The sequence below is a fragment of the Phocoena sinus genome, chromosome 5, assembly GCF_008692025.1.
Source record: "Phocoena sinus isolate mPhoSin1 chromosome 5, mPhoSin1.pri, whole genome shotgun sequence".
Taxonomy (NCBI): domain Eukaryota; kingdom Metazoa; phylum Chordata; class Mammalia; order Artiodactyla; family Phocoenidae; genus Phocoena; species Phocoena sinus.
Window position 1 is genome coordinate 132,535,956 of NC_045767.1, and position 16,798 is coordinate 132,552,753.

Consider the following 16,798-nt stretch of genomic DNA (forward strand, 5'->3'; position numbering starts at 1 on the left):
GGAACAGATACATATATGTGTGTGTGTGTGTGTGTGTGTGTGTGTGTATACACACACACACACACACACACACACACACACACACACACACATATATATATATATATTTTCCTATTATCTCATGCCCTTCCTTCATGGTCACAGAATGGCTGCTGCACCTCCAGGCTCCATGTTGATGTTGATATTAAGCAAAGAAGAATAGGGTAAGAAAAAAAGGACAGGTGGTACTAACTGTGTACACTCTCTTACCAAGAAGACAAAAAGCCTTCCAGAACTCCACTCCTCTCTCTGACCAGGAGACTTAGGGTTAATTTCCAGAATTGTGTCACAAGGCTATTAGCTGGAAAAGCATCTACGCTAAAAGCCAGAAAAAAGAAATAGGGCTGAGATGATTTGGAATCAGCCGATGAGTAATGTCTGCCGAAGTAAGTTTTCGTCCTGGTTTCGCACTTGTGCTTCTCCTTCTCAAGTTCTCCCTGTTGCCCTCCCTCCACCCCATTCACCTCTTTGTCTAGAAGGAGGTAGAACTGAGAAAAGTGATAACCTGGAGAGTTGCTTCAGGAAATAAAACTTGCTTTACTAGAAGTTATAAACGTGCAACAGAGGAAAGAGCATAGAAGGACATGAAGCAGGGTATCTTTATTAGAGCAGAAGCCAAAGGAACCACTGGCTGGAGCAGAGTGGGATGTAGGGAGGCTCTCAGGCTTTACCCAGTGGATTCATTTCATAGCACTGCCTTTGCCAGAGGCAGAACTAATCCTGTTGTGTCTGAAATGCAGCACCGCAGACAACAGACTTCCTTATAGATCATTTAATTACAGATTATCATATGAGAGAGATTGTTTTTCATGTCTACAGAGCAAACAACAAAGGAAGGGTTTTGTGACACAACCTATTTTTAAATGGTATCTATTCAAATGTTACCTATTCCATGAATTCTTTTTCCTTAAAAAAGCGTCATAACTTTGAATAGGACTTCATAAAGCATCATAACTTTGAATAGGATTTCATACTGTGACCATTAAAATAGCAACAGTTCTCCCCAGGAGGCCAGGTTTCTTGGCTTATTCAATTCCTGGCTCTGTCCATCTGATCTGCTGTCAGGTGGCTCCCCTTTATACTGTTAAGTCACAGTTGACCAAGTATCAAATCTTTATCCTGCTGGGAATTTCTAGTCACCATCGCTGTCACTGGAACTTCCACTGTCAGATGACTCACTACTGTCATGCTTTTTAGGGGGGCGAAACCTCCTATTGGAATGGGGCTTTCTGTAACCCCAGGAACCTCTGCTTTGCGACACACCCTTGTTCTGCATAGAATTATTTTGTCTGTGGGGCACAGAATAATTTTTCCTGCTGTGTGTTATTATGGTCCCTTCATTATTGGGGCCATTATGGGAACCTATTTCATTTTTAATTTCATTATCAAGACCACGAGAAGGAATGAACTGGCCCTGACCTTTGCCCTTGCTCGGAAATCTTTGTTTTTCATTTGAGGTCACTTGATTCCTTTTAGAATGTTCTGTATCTTTTCTACTACTACCTTTGCCATTTTTCGGAATTTCATTAGTACTTTCAGCTCCATCACTACCGCCATCTTTTCTTTTGTCTTCTGTGGGTGCGTGAGGGTAATGAAACTCTATTTCCCCTTGACGAGCATTTTGGCTGCCGCCATCCACTCTGCTTCCTTCTTCTCCAGAGAGTTTCTTAAAATCGGTGCTACCTATGATGTTGTTGTTGCCCTCCACCAGGCTTACATCAGCAGCATTTGCCTTTTGGGCTGTTTCATCCCTGGTTCCAATGGTATTTCCGCCATTCCCTTCTTTCTCTGGGATCTCATTATAACCTGGTCCTCTCGCATCAGGATTAATGGTCTCAGCTTCACTTGGGCTGGAAAACTCTGTTTGAATATCTGTACCTTCTCGGTCAGGACGAACAGCATCTCCTTTACCTGAAATGTCTTTAAAAGGTGGACCATCTCCACTGAAAGGAGAGATACTGTCTTCCTGCCCTTGGAGATCTGGATAACCACTGCCTTCAAAGTCACTGGAGACCTGTTTGGCTTTGGGGAGCTGTTTTAGACAGTCCATGTTGTGTTGGATACGGTGGGTACTTTTGCTTTTTACTGGAATATTCTGGGCTTGGGAATCTCTTTGATGATTCTTCTTAATTTTTGAGGGGGCTTTAGCATAATTGGCACCTGCTGGAACCTTGCTTAAAACATTCCGGGCTTTGTTCTCCTTGTTTTCTTCCCTCAAGAGTTCAGTCACAGCCCCTGGCTCCATTATGTGGTGCATGTTATTTCTGATGAGAGCTTTGCCGTATTCTTCTTGGTCATGTAGTTTGCTAAGAGCATTGTCTCCATCCTCAGTCCCACGATTCCCAGTCGATTCAGGATAAATGGACGTCTTCAGGTCATTGTGGACATTTTCTTTGTTACTAATCCTGTAGTCTTTATTCATTGTCTGTCTATCTTCCAGAAGATTTTGAGATTTAGTGCTTTTGTTATTTTCATTGGTTCCAGGGAGGGACACGTCTTTCTCTTTTTCTCGGACAATGTTTTCTTGAGGCACTGGCTCTTGATTTCTTCTCTGGCCAGAATGGGGAAGAGCAATATTGTCTTTGTTCTTTTCTTCCTGCTAAAGTGTAATTTTCAACATAAAGTGGTTATTTTATGTTAAACTTTTAAAATTTAATAATTCTTAGGCAATAATAATAAATTTTAAAACCCCGCCAGATACTTAATAAAAAGAGTCTTTTAACTCAATAGAGATTTGTTGGTAGAGATAATTCTGGAATGGCCAAAGCAGGTTTCACGGAAAAAGAAGGATGAGAAAGGCTTGAAGAGTGGGTAAGGTTCAAATACATGTAAGGAAAATGGTGAGAACATCTTAAGAGTAAGTGGCATATTCACATGTTTGGAAACAGGAAACATTTGAAAGATAATATGAATAACATTATAAGGCTGGAGTAGAGAAATCCTAAAGAGAATAATAAAGAAGAGAATCCAAATAAGAGAAATAAGTTTGGAAATATAGATTAGGGCCTAATTTTAAAGGAGGACCTGACTTTAAAGAGGACACTGTGGTCCTCATCTTGTGACTAGTGACACATTGCAAGTGAAATGAAGTTCATCTTTCAAACATGATTTTTCTTGCTGTCATTCTCTCTCTCTCTCTCTCTCTCCCTCCCCCCACTCCCATTCTCTCTCTTTGCTTTCACCCTGGTCTTCAAAGGTATAAATCTTTTCCTCTTCTCTTTTTTCTCAACAGAAAATATACAAATAGAAGAATCTAGGTTCTGACATCCAAAGGAAATATTTTTAAGCAGGTGTTGGCCACCCTAGCTTTTGTCTGAAAAAGGATTCGTTAATTTTATTTTTTTCCCTCTTTTGTCATGTAATAAACCAGATTTGATAGTCTGGGTCAGTAGTTCTCAAATTTAGCATTTCTCGTAACTATTCGGAAGGCTTACTAAAACGGAGACTGTTGGACCCAACGGCCAGAGTTTCTGATTCAGTGGGCTTGGGGTGGGGCTCTGGAATCTGCATTTATGACAAGTTCCCAGCCAATGCTGATGCTGCTGGTCTGTGACCACCTTTGGAGAACCACTCTTCTGGATCCTAAGTTTAAGTAATGAGGTCCGGATGAGAAAAGTCCCTGAGACAATAATGGGATGAAAAGGAGAAAGTGGAGAAGAAGGGTAGAGTGTTTATGCCTGTATCTCAATTTGTCCTTTTTTTGGGGGGGGTGGGGAAAGGTCTGTAAAATGCTGCTTCATAGGCTGCACCTTACCAACTCGAGGTACAGCCAAGGTGCAAGGAGCTTGAACAATGTGGTCAAGAAGAAAGAGGGGCTGAGATTGATTTTGCCCACACCACTCATTGTTTCTCTGTGGCACAGGCTAGATATGGAAGCATCTGAGAATGGCTAGGAGCTTTCCAGAGGGAGTGAAGTGGCTCTAGAAGGAGCAAAGTAGATGGAGTATATATACTAGGAACAAATGTGAGTCATACGCGAACAAAGGGGGGTCTACATTGTCCGTGAGAGCCAGGAGAGCCTGAATCACCGCCGCCCCAAGGCTGTACTGTCTGGTCCTAAGCTACCGTAGCCAGTGGCTTCATCTTAGGACACCAGCAGGGCAAGCAGTACGCAAGGGGTCGAGCAACATTGTCCCGTCCATGTCCGAGGATCCCACGTCTTCCTCTCCACTGTGGCTTGAGCCATGTGTGTACATATGGTATATGGTATACGCTAGACGGTGTAGGCCACCCCCAACTCCCTCACGTGCGTGCACGCCATCTTAGGGGAAGAAGGAGCATCTGAGCATTTTTATCCAAAAGGGACTGGAGGGCTTCCTTAAAGAACTATTTCCATGAGTAGATAACCTTAAGTTTAAACAGGTTGAATTTAAATTAATTTCTGCACACTCCCTACCCTTTCATTAGCCCACAGGTAGGAGCTCTTGAGCAACGGAACAATTATAGACAGAATAAATACCGTACTTTCTCTCCACCACAGACCTGTAGGGTGAGCTGAAATTTACAACACCACCGCCGCATAGACCTCTGAACTGGCGGGTAACGTGAGATCAAAATAAGAGATATTTCTTGAGGAACTGGGACATGTAAGAAGTTGGGCTGGGTGCTACATGTTCTAAGCAATACCTGATGATTTATTGAATGGCAGAGGCAGCAGTCCTGCAGGGGTATGGAGGGTGGGCGTGAGGTGGTGTGACAGAGACCTTGTATTCAATCAGGGTCTGCACAGACAGAGGGTCAGAGCTTTGTAGAACCTGGGACTCCAGGCATAAGAATTTGGTTTTATTTTGCAAGGGATGAAGAGCTAGTGAAAGTGCATGACCAAGAGATTAACAAAATAAAAATCAGAGGTTTAGGAGGAATTGTGGTAAGAAAGGACAGTCCGGAGGTTGCTGCAGTGTCCAGGAATGAGATGTAATCACTCGGATTAGGATATGCCAAAGAAAAATGTCACAAAGGAAAGTCGTCTACTGGTGCCCAAATAGAAGAAGGGTTAATACCTAGAACGTTGACATGCAAAAATGAAGACAAGAGAAAAAGATAACTTTAATATTAGACGTGTTGACGTCGATGGGATATAGAACCTAAGCTCAAAAAGCAACATCCAGTTAGAGACTGAGTTGGGTGTCACAGCCTCCCAGCCCACGTCCTTTCCAGTTTCTATGACCTATGGTCAGCTTGAACATCCTTGAACATTTTATGAGTTAATTGCTTGTTACTTTTCATGTCAGATCTTTTCATTTATGGATATTCTAATTTTTTCAAGTTTTTTTTAAACCTGCAGCTAGTAACTAGTATCCGTTTTTTTCCTGATGCAGCAGTCTTTAAGGTTATTTCCTCTTTCACATAAAACCCTTCCAGGAAAGTCCAGGTTTTCTCCATATTCACTGGGTGCTTTCTCTTCTCCAGGTTGACATGTGCAGAGGCTCTTATTAGGTCACTATGTTCAGATCCATCCTCAAATAGGAGTACTGTTCTGCTTGGAAGACTGCCTGCTTTTATACATAAATCTTACTAATGTTGGAAGCTGTGGGGAATTGTTGACTCAGCTCACACTTGAACCTCAAGATAAAAATGGTTTACAGAAGTGCCCTCTATTCTTACAAAACTGGCTCACACGCAGTATACAAAGGTTCCAAAGAGTAGTATTTTTAAGATATAACTTGAAATGACTTCTTTGGGGAGAGTTATCATTATTCACTAATCTTTTATATTGGCAGGTATATTCTGAAAATAGATAAGGTTTTCTCATGAGGAAAAGTATAATAGAAAAAAAACGTTAGAGTGAATTATTTCTGAATAAAAAGTATTTTAAACATTTGACCTATTTTAAGACATTCCATCTGGGAAATTTTTACACAGACATTTCTATTTTCCTTTGCAAGTAAGTTCATTTGCTCACTGCTAATATACACTTTTGAGTTAAACAGGTGCATTATAATAATTCCTTCTTAATTTTTTCCCCTCCCTGTTCTGAAGTGGGAAGTTTCATTTTACATTCGGTGTTTTTACTGCTTTTAAAACAGTAACGTGTACACTAATGAATTGTGTACCTTTCTTTAAAGACTGAAGTTTTTATAAATAAAACATGAAACAACTTTTAAATTGTGATGTGTGATGGTCGATCATTTTTGCACTGCTTATGTTAAATGACTTCCTGGGGCACCGTTTACTGTATGATGGTTGTACAGTCAGTTGGCTGATCTGCTTTTCTGTCTCCATGCCTTACCTCATATTATTCTTTTCATGGAGAACAGTCTCTCCCCACAAATGTTTGCTCAAACCCTACTCATCCTCCAAGGTCCAGTTCGCTTATTTCCATTACGTAGCTTTCCCTGAACACCACACTAGGAACTAATCTTTTCTGCTCCAAGCCCTGAAGCATGATTTTTTGGGTACCACTCACATAGCACTTTGCACATTCTGTCTCGGGTTATAATAATTTTTGTAAGCACCTTTTGTTTCTTTTCTAACTCTAAAATCCTGTAGAGAAAGAGTTAAGTTTTCTCAATCATTTTATCTCTCATAATATCTTGCACAACAGGAAGCTCTCAGCATGGATTTGTTACAACCAATAAGTTCAAAAGGCAGCTAGCTTTAGAGGTGCTAAGTCTTCGAGATGCGTATAAAGAATATTGAGCAGGGCTTCCCTGGTGGCGCAGTGGTTGAGAGTCCGCCTGCCGATGCAGGGGACACGGGTTCGTGCCCCGGTCTGGGAGGATCCCACATGCCGCGGAGCGGCTGGGCCCGTGAGCCATGGCCGCTGAGCCTGCGCGTCCGGAGCCTGTCCTCCGCAACGGGAGAGGCCACAACAGTGAGAGGCCCGCGTAACGCATAAAAAAAAAAAAAAAAAAAAAAAAAAAAAAAAAAAAAAAAAAGAATATTGAGCAGAACAGAATAACATTCTGAAGGGAAACTACTACTTTCATGGGGAATGAGGCCAGATTTGAAGAAAGTAAACAGTCCTTTTGCTGATGGCATTTTAAACTGTTTCTAGCTCTGTGGCCAGTGAGTCTGCAGGAAAGGACTGAGTGAAAAGAATTATTGTTTTATTCCAGTGACAATGCCCTTATTCTTTCTCTTCCAAGCATCCTGACACAGATGGCATCATCTGTGGGATGAATTTAAGGGACACTAAAATGTGCCGCTTTTTAGGCTAAAATGGTTTCTTTCTAATCCATTCCCCCCTGCCGCATTAGAGCATATGGTAGAATATGTCCAGAAAACCTCCTTACAAAGGATCAAAGTTTATTCAGAAGCAATAACATGAAAAACTCAATGGGTGTCCAGTATCCACCAGCACCACATCTGCTGTGGCAGGTCCTGAAGCAGGGCAGGGTTTGGGCCAGGGCATGCGGTAGCCCATCTGTGTCATGAAGACACTGGGACACAGAGTTCCATAGCAGAGACGCTCCGGGAGCCTGGGACCATGGGAAAAAGATAAAGGCACCAGCCATAGACAGAAACCCCAGAGAAGGCAAAAGTCAACTTTGTCTTCCCTACAGCTTCACCTCATGTTTGTCCAGAGTTTGGATCATGATAAAATCACTAGGATTCTGCTTACCTTCGCATCAGTTTGATTTTTCCTCCCAGACGAGGTATAAACATACTTGAAAAGATAATACCCATGTTTCTCATGGTGGCCCTTGTACATTATCTACAAAAACACAACATTACATTAAGGTGGGTTTATCTCTTACGAAGAAGTTTTCTGGCTCTCTTTTTGATAGTACAAGGTATTTTTAACTTGGGTCAAGTCTATTTCTGCATCTAACAAGTGGTGGTACATCTGATAACCGCAGGATGGCATGTGTCAGCCAGTTCCTCAAGAGAGCAGCTTGTTCCTTTCTTTTCTATCTCTAAGTCTGTTTTCCCTGAGGACGACTGTCAAACAGTTCTCTCCCCCAGGGTGTATCAATCTTGTTACCAAATTTCAATGGAAATGGAGCACTTGGACATATCTTCGGGTAGGAGGAGGCAGAGGGGTGAGGTGAAAGGCAGATTTTACAGTATTCATGCTGATGGCAAATTGGCAAAACTCCCAGCATGAACATTCAGACTCCTAAGCTTGTGGCTTTTGCCTTTGCAGTTTTCAGCTGAGATAGAGAGCGGAAGATTGTTAGTTTTTAGAACAGAATTTTCTGAGACTGCAAGAAGAAACCGTGGTAGGCAGAAGTAAGTTGCAATTTGGTGACACGAAAAGCTGAAGGTACTCATTTAACTTTCCGGTTGCCTCTGGAAAACTAACTCCACGTACACGGAATTTCCCCATGAAGACTCGTTAACTCACTTCCCTTTGTTTTCTCCCTCATTTATCTCTCTGTTCTCACGTACGTGTGTGGGAAAATATTGTTCGCTAATAACAATATCCCAGAACTTTTACTCATCCCTCTGAAGGAAGAAATCATTGAAGAGAAAGAATTCCCATTCAGAAGGCTTTTCTCTTTTCTATCACACATTGTGTGAATTAAAGTGCCAAAATTATGCTGTATAATTTTTCCATTTCCATTCTGGGTACACAAGAATATTTTGACGGTTAAAAATGTCCTCTTATTGACTTTTCTCTTTACAGAGTTGGAAGGGGTGTATTTGAGAAGAATAATTCTGTTTACCCTCTGTTCTTCCACAGAGTCTTGCTTCATTTTCTCAGCCTGTGGTTGCAATGTCTGAAAGGAAACAAGAAATAATAAAACTTCACTAAACACTTCTTTCTTTCATTTCTTCAAACAGTGAATGTTTCCTTTCTTCTTCTCTCACTGGGGCATATTATTCAATGTGGAAAATCATTCTGACTCAAAGACGATGGGCACACACATCACATTTGTTTCTGTATTGAAGGAGGATGCCGATCTTCCTCCCCCAGAGGGAGATAGTGCCGGCTCCACTACGGAACCACGTTCAAGTGCGGGAGAACAGCTGAGTTGGGAGGGGTGGCACTCCAGGTGAAAAAGCTTGGATGTCATTGGTATCCACTGAAAAAGCTTTCCCTGGCACACTGGGAGTGTTCAGTATCAGTGAACCAAAATCAGAGTTGAGTGATGTGGATTGCATGTGCGTTGATTGTATAAGTTCAGTCATTGCTATTCGAGTTAAGGTAAGATGGTCCAGCAAGAGTGAAACCATAGCCCTGCACCTAAGGGGAAGGAAACCACCTGAGGATGGCGCTTCATTGTTGCCAGTTACCTGGGCAGTTTTTTCTTTCAGGAAGAGGGAAAATGACATTTTGAAAGGTTGTGTATTATAGAATGTGAGATACAGAATGACACTATAAACCATTAAGCTTTCCATTACTTCCACTATTAAAAATCCAGAATTTTACCTAACATCAAAACCAAGAAAATTACGTCTTTTTTTTTTTTTTTTTTTTTTGCGTTACGCGGGCCTCTCACTGTTGTGGCCTCTCCCATTTCGGAGCACAGGCTCCGGACGCGCAGGCTCAGCGGCCACGGCTCACATACCCAGCCGCTCCGCGGCACGTGGGATCTTCCCGGACCGGGGCACGAACCCGCGTCCCCTGCATCAGCAGGCGGACTCTCAACCACTGCGCCACCAGGGAAGCCCTAGAAAATTACTTGTTTTCAATTCCGCAATAATTTTTCTCCCCTAACTGCGTATTTTATAATTCTACCCTTTATTGCCCTCTGCTGATGTCGGTTCTTGTGCATATAAATGTAGAGCATTGCATAACTCCTCAGAAATATCAAAACAGTTAAAATCGTTCTGGAAATGGGGGTACAGGAAAGAGACAAAATAAAAAACGAGATGGGTAGATATTAAGCAAAAGAAAGAAATGACAGTTTGGGGTATTCGGTGTTTTCTTACAGAAGACACACACAACATGTATTAAAAGCATACTTGATGGTATGTTAAATGCAGTTCACGATAATAAATCATGAACTTACAACAAGGTAACATAACAAAGTCTTTATAGTCTAATTGCATATCAATGAATATTAATTGAATTGCATGGCCCAACAATCATCTTTCATAGTCTTGCACTTAAAGTTTTGTTTTTTAAGGAAACAAGAATGTCACCCTTAAATATGTCTTTTTGACATAAAAATTATTTTGAGCTGAAGGCAATTAAGAAGTAGAACATGTGGAAAAACCTTCCCCTTTTCTGCCTAAAGGCAGGAAATAAATTCTCCTTTTACTAGAGACAAACTCTTATCAGTCCAGAGATGGCACAGAAGAATCTTCAAACAAATCTTGTTAAACTAACCCTAATCTTCCTAGTTAGGGAAGAGAAGGACTCCATAGTCCTACCTGGACTTCCCCTAGCCCCTTTATCTTGCCAATTCTTCACAAATGTATTGTTTCTTTGTCTAAAAGGTATAAAATCTTCCTGCTCTGGTCACTTCTTTGGGTCCTCATTCTCTTGTGAAGGGCTTTCATGTACATGTAAAACTTTAATGTGCTCTTCTCCTATTAATCTGTCTTTCTCAGTTGAATTTTCAAACCCAGCCAGGGACTCAAAGAGGGTTGAGGAAAACCTTTTCCTCCCCTACAGTTTGAATTTTGATTATGATTCCAGAACATATGTAAGTGGCTTAGTACATACTAATTTCTGATACCACCGATCTGTCATTAAGTACTTTAGATAATTACTCAGATAGAATCCATATCTGAAAGAAAACATTACAGTTAGCCCTCCGTCATTCCAAATTTGTCTCTGTGTCCTTGCCGAACCTCTTTCATTTGAAATCTGCTCCCCTCCTTCCCCGCCCGCCACCCTTCACAGCCACTTGGCAGCTCTCCTGCCCTTGAACGTGGCCCTGAAATGGAGACGGCATTGTTTCCCTCGGTCGAAGAAGACTGGCATCCTCTCTTTTTTTTTTTTTTTGCGGTACGCGGGCCTCTCACTGCTGTGGCCTCTCCCGTTTGCCGAGCACAGGCTCCGGAGGCGCAGGCTCAGCGGCCATGGCTCACGGGCCCAGCTGCTCCGCGGCACGTGGGATCTTCCCGGACCGGGGCACGAACCCGTGTCCCCTGCATCGGCAGGCGGACTCTCAACCACTGCGCCACCAGGGAAGCCAGGCATCCTCTCTGGACCGGTGGTCACTGGGCTGGTGCTGACACAGCACATTTCCTGGAAGGTGGTCGGAGATGCCACTGCAGCTGTTCTTCGGAACGTGGTGCTCAAAACAGGCTCGTCCTCGGCTGGTGGGATGAGCTGGGTCAGCGGGGCCCACGCCATCCTCCTTATGCCTAAGCCCGTGCCTCTGTGGCCCCGATTGCGCAAAGTCAGTCGTGTGCATCGGGCCTGGCAGATGTCTATTTTAAGCAGTGCGTCCCCCAGAGGACTGCTAGAGCATGTGTGCTGAAAGGGGACACGCCCTCCTCAGCTCCGGCTCTCCTCGCCGGTTGGTACAGCTCGTGCCCGTCAGTGCATTTCCCAGTTGGTTGCCCACTCGCTCAGGACCTATGTGTAAGTTCTTCTGACAACAGAATGACCACTCGCTTCCACGCTTTTCCAACTGAAAAGGTTACTCAGAGAAGTTAGGATGTTTTCCAGACACTATCTAATTAGCACTGTGTCTCCTTTGCAGAAAATATCGGTAGCACTCAGCATTTTCACAAGATGACTTCGTCACATCCTGAGCACTCATCTGGGTGAATCAGAGGCAAGAGAAGACACAAAAGGAAATTGGAGCTTGATCTGGGTTAAGCTGAGGGAGACTTCTTCCCATCTTTAGCCTCACTGATGAAGACAAAATCACCAGCAGGATCTCCCAGTGTTGCAGTGTTGCAAGAACTACAGGAAAGGTCTGGTCCCTTCATGTTATCGTGTAGCTATAAAGTCTAGTTGCTTAGTCATGGAGCATTCAAGTAAAATTCTCTCCGTTTTTGGTAAAATATTGAGAAATTCTTTTGACAGGTTATAATTTGGGTATATTTACTCACTAGCATTAGCTGATTGAAACACTGTGGCTGCCTATTGGTTTTCTCAAAAATATTTTCACTGGCGTTTCTCCAAAGGCAACATGTAGCCATCTTGTAATTCTTCTCACATGTTCGTTGAGGGCTTCCCTGGTGACAGACATTTGTGTCAAGTGTTGGACGGGTCCTCTTTGTGTGGTACTTTATTGTCACTGAACTAGGCAAGTGCTACTAATTTCAAAAGACATCGCTTAAAAGAAAAATAGAAGAAGAGAGCAAGAGATTATATGATGCGTAACTGAATCTGTAAATGCTTACTGGAGCTGCCAGGGTCAGACTGAAAAGGAGCAGTCCCAAACAGATGATTCGCATCTTTGAGAATCTCTGTAAAAAGACAATAATATTTTATCCTAAAGCATTGCCAGTTATGAACTGCAGCCATAACAATAAATAAAACAGAAAAGTCTATACAAACCTCCTTCCCCTTAGCAGTTCATTTCCTCTTGTTTAAAGAAAAACTACATATAATTTATAGCCAAGTGTAGAAACTTTAATCTGAGCTTTCATATGTCTAATTATTCCAATGTGAAAATGAAAATTGTCCAATATTATGAAAACAATGAAGTTGGATAGAAATGGAGTTCATAGAGATATTTATTTGCTCTATTGTCAGCCCAAACTTTTCCCTTTTATCTTTAGAGAGAGACCATTTAATTGAATTATTTATATAATTCAGAATAACATTAAGCAAAGAGTCAATAAACTTTAAGGTAGATCAATAGAAATGATGTAATTTGAACAAGAGAGAGAAAAAAGGGTTTTTAAGTGACCATTCTTTTCTTTCAGTCCTTTATAAATATATTCTACTTCCTCAGGGACCTGTGTGATGGTAGCAGTGGTCAACCCAGAATTCTATCTCTTAGAGAGGAAGTAAAGCAAAATTGTTAAGAAATAGGTTTTAAAGTTAGATCTGGGTTTGAGTTCTTGGCTCTGTTATTTAATAACCAAGGGACCCTGGGCAAGTCATTTAAACTCTTTAAACTTTGGTTACCTCATTTGTAAGATCTGAATAATACTTATACTTGTATCTAATGAAAAAATTCTTAGTTCTTTACACAGAGCCGGGCACATAGTAAGTGCTCAATAAAGGTTAGCTTTTGTCCTTAAAGAAAGAAACAATTAAAAAAAAAGAATAACATTAAGTTAGTATAGCAACTCATATCAGACTCTAAATGAATCTGCCAGGGTGGCAGTCTTTACTGTGAGGAATGAAATCTTGTTCACCACCGGCCCTGTGCCTGAATATATATCCTCGTACTCATTAGCAAGGTATATGAGGTGGAAGCCACCTGTGGGCTGGAGACCAAAGCAATTTATGTAATAGTTATATTAATAGCGAACATTATTGAAAACTAAAATGGGCCAAGCACTGTCCTAAAAATTTGACATGTATTCAATTAATTGAGCTTCACAGTAACCCTGTGGAGTTAGGTGGCATTACTAGTCCTGTTTTACAGATTAGGAAATAGACACAAAGTCAAGTAACTTGTCCCAGAATTCCCAGGTGTTCAGGGGCAGAACTGGGATTAGCATTCAGCCAATGTAGCTCTAACGCCAGACTCTACAGCACCTTGAATAAGTTTCTACTCTTTTATCTTATTACAGAAAAATCTACATGTAGTTGATGTAAAGCAAGTCATAGTATTTTACTGGGATCCACAAAACGATGTTTAAAACACTAACATTTTCTTATGGATAAAGGTACATGTTTATATGCTAAGAGGATCTAGTGAGTTCACTTAAGTCAAGTAGCCATTAGATTGAAAAAGAAAGTCAACATAATTTTGAATGACTGATCTATTGGTTTTGATATTAATTATTTTACTAACTACCACACAGACATAGAGCAACCAATATGAGAAGTAAAAATTTACACCACTCTTTGATATTACTTGAGAGAGAAGTACTTTTAACAGGAAAAATAATCTAAATACTGTTGCAATCTTTAACCAGTTCAAGGTAATAGCTTTTATTTGGAGAAATAAATATAACTTTTAAATGTATTCTAAAATCCTGGGCTATTCTCTTCTAAATTAATACAATTTTAAGGACCTTAATCCTAGCTATAATTTAGCTTCCAAGCATTTTAGAGGTTAGGACAGTACAAGTCAAGTATCAAATGACAATGCTGATCAGTAGAAATATCAGTACAGATGAGGTTTGAAAGTATAAGTCTGATCATATTATCCTTATTCTGTCTTATAAGCAAAGGTGTGGAGTAAAATTGAAGTCTTTGAGTTACTGTGGAGCTTGATAATGTTGGTAGTCAAATCAGAGGGAAAGCTGCTACCAAACCACCAAGTTTAGTTGATCATTTCTAGAGCTTGGTAACACACTTTCTTTTTCTAAAACAAAGCAATAAATAGTACACAGGTGTGCTCAGTAGAGAACACTTTTAATATGCATTCATTTTCAAAAGCAAGCTCCCTACCTGGATGTCACGCATCTTACAAATGTGAACTATGCTATAAAGTTGTTATCGAGAACATCAAGAGAGCCAAATTACCTGGGGGTCTTTGACCTTCAGAATACCTGGTTTCTTCTGCAGAATTAACGGTGTCTGGGCATTCTGCTGAAATTTAAAGTTTGTTAGAGTCCTCAATGGCCAATCAGCACTGGCTCACTTAGCGCTAGCAAACAATTTGTTACCAGTGCCCACAGATAACCATAGGGGGCAAAGTAATTTTAATCTAAAAATGTTTTTGTGGTAGAAAGCTGCTATCAAATGTTCCAGAAAGTGGGATAAACAGAAAATATAAATACCTCAGCTTGGTATATCGTGTTGTCAAATAATTAAAATTGATTTCAGAACTATTAATTAGGACTGGCTGAATAACTCACAAGTTTATAAATAGAAAACAGTTTAGCTATCCTCTTATGTCAAAAGCTTATAATTTCAACTGTGCCTGAAGGAACTTCAGCAACATTTAACAAAAGGGCATTGAGTGCCTATTATGTGACCAGCATTAGGGAAACAGCAGTGAATGAAAGGAAAAAAAAAATCCCTGTCTTCGTGGAATTTATAAGCTGGCAGGGAGACAGACAATAAATAAGATGAGTAAGTAAAAAATGTTATGTTAGGTAGTGACAGAGACTAAGTCTAAGAAGAAAAAGTGTTGCAGGGAGGGGACAATAATAAGCATTGAGAGTGGGGACATTGGGTTGAAATTTTATTTTTTAAATTTTTTAATTGTTTAATTTTTATTTTGGGGCTGCACCACATGGCTTGCGGGATCTTAGTTCCCTGACTAGGGTTTGAACCCAGGCCCTCGGCAATGAGAGCGTAGAGTCCTAAACAGTGGACCGCCAGGGAATTCCCTGGGTTGAAATTTTAGATAGTGAGGCCCAGGAGGGCCTCGTTGAGAGAGTGACTTTTGAGTAAAGACCTGTAGACATCTGGCTCTCTAGGGGAAGAATATTCTAGGCAGAAGGAAGAGAAGGAGGAGAACCCCTGGGACAAGAGCCTGCTGGCTTGTTCCAAGACAGAGGAGAGGTCAGGTTGGCTGGATGGACTGCAGGAAGGGAGTAGAGGTCAGAAAAGTATTCGATGGCAGATGATGTAGCGCCCCTGGGTCATCGCGAGGCCCTGACTTCACCCTGAGTGAGAAGGAAGCCCTTGGAGTTCTTGGGCAAAGGAGGAACTGAAGGAGGGACTGAGTACGAAAAGGCAGAGACCGGCGAGGGAGCTCTTGAAGTAATCTGGACTTGAACCACAAGGGGTGGTGAGAAGTGGTCACGTTCTGAATGTATTTGGACAGTAAAGCCAGTAGGATTGGCTGATGGACCGGATGTGGCTGGGAGAGAAAATCAAGAAGCAGGGATGGCACCAAGGTTTTTGCCTTGAGCAACTGGAAGAACAAAGTTGCTCTTTAGTATTGTTATGGGGGAAACTGCAGGAGTGGTTTAGGGGGAAATATTGAGAGTTTGGGTTTGTATGTGAATGTTATAAAGTGGTCAATTTAGGACGTTGACTTTTTCAGTGAAACGAGTGGCACACGCATATTAGAATAAGCCTTTCTAGGGCAGTAGTTGGCCCAGTCTGGCTGCCAAAATCATGATTGCAGTAGTTCAGGAGGCTCCATTCAGTCTAAAATATTTTACGACCTGAAGGGGTAATTAGAACATTATGTGAAACATCAATAAAAGATAATGTAAGAATTGTTTAACCCATACTAAGGGATAAGAACTACCTATAGCTAAACACAACTTTAACAGACTATAAATGATATTTAATGAGATTTAAATGTAAACTCCCAGTTTCTCCTAACTTTCAAAACAGACAAAACCCAAAATAAAAAAAAGAAAGCAGCCCTTAGGCAGCTTTAGCTGAGAGAATGGTTTCTTTTCTAGTTCAGGCTGAATCCCTATTTTTGATCCTCTTCTGAGTGTACATAGCTGGTTCTTAAAACTCTTGCCAGGAAGAGAATTTTAGCTTTTAGGTTGGGGACACTGCTGACTCACAGTCGTTCAACCGTGGGGTTTAGAGTATTTGACATTGTCATTGACAGTGGAGGCGATTAACTGGTAGCTTTGGAGTCAAACAGACCTGAGTTCAAATACTGACTCTACCTCTTGTTTGCCGTGGTCAATTGCTTAAGCAACTAAATTGAACTTCTGTGAGCCTCAGTTTGTCCATATGAGAATGGGGAGCATCATAATAAGCTGAACTTTCATTGAATGATTCCTATGGTCCAAGTATTCCTCTAAGTGTGGTATATTAACTCATTTAATATTTACAAAAACTCTATATTGTAGCTGTTATTATCACCCTGATTTTAGTGATAAGACATAAAGCAGTTAAGTGACTTGCTTAAGGTCA

At 41.2% G+C, this 16,798-nt stretch overlaps 1 protein-coding gene across 3 annotated transcripts; it reads right to left on the minus strand.

Annotated features, from left to right (window-relative positions):
* Positions 1-796: 796 nt before the first annotated feature.
* MEPE (matrix extracellular phosphoglycoprotein) lies at positions 797-14,507 on the minus strand. Of its 3 annotated transcripts, XM_032633101.1 has the most exons (5): positions 14,486-14,507; positions 12,238-12,303; positions 8,652-8,705; positions 7,604-7,696; positions 797-2,635 (listed from the first exon to the last, which is right to left on the minus strand). In XM_032633101.1, the coding sequence occupies exons 2-5, from the start codon at positions 12,289-12,291 to the stop codon at positions 1,172-1,174; spliced, it is 1,665 nt and encodes a 554-aa protein (XP_032488992.1). In that variant the 5' UTR covers positions 12,292-12,303; positions 14,486-14,507; the 3' UTR covers positions 797-1,171. The 3 variants fall into 3 exon arrangements, with proteins under 3 accessions (XP_032488992.1, XP_032488993.1, XP_032488994.1); XM_032633102.1 differs by lacking the exon at positions 14,486-14,507 and having other exon boundaries at positions 1,172-2,638; positions 12,238-12,291; XM_032633103.1 differs by lacking the exons at positions 7,604-7,696; positions 14,486-14,507 and having other exon boundaries at positions 1,172-2,638; positions 12,238-12,291.
* Between the last annotated feature and the right edge of the window lie 2,291 nt (positions 14,508-16,798).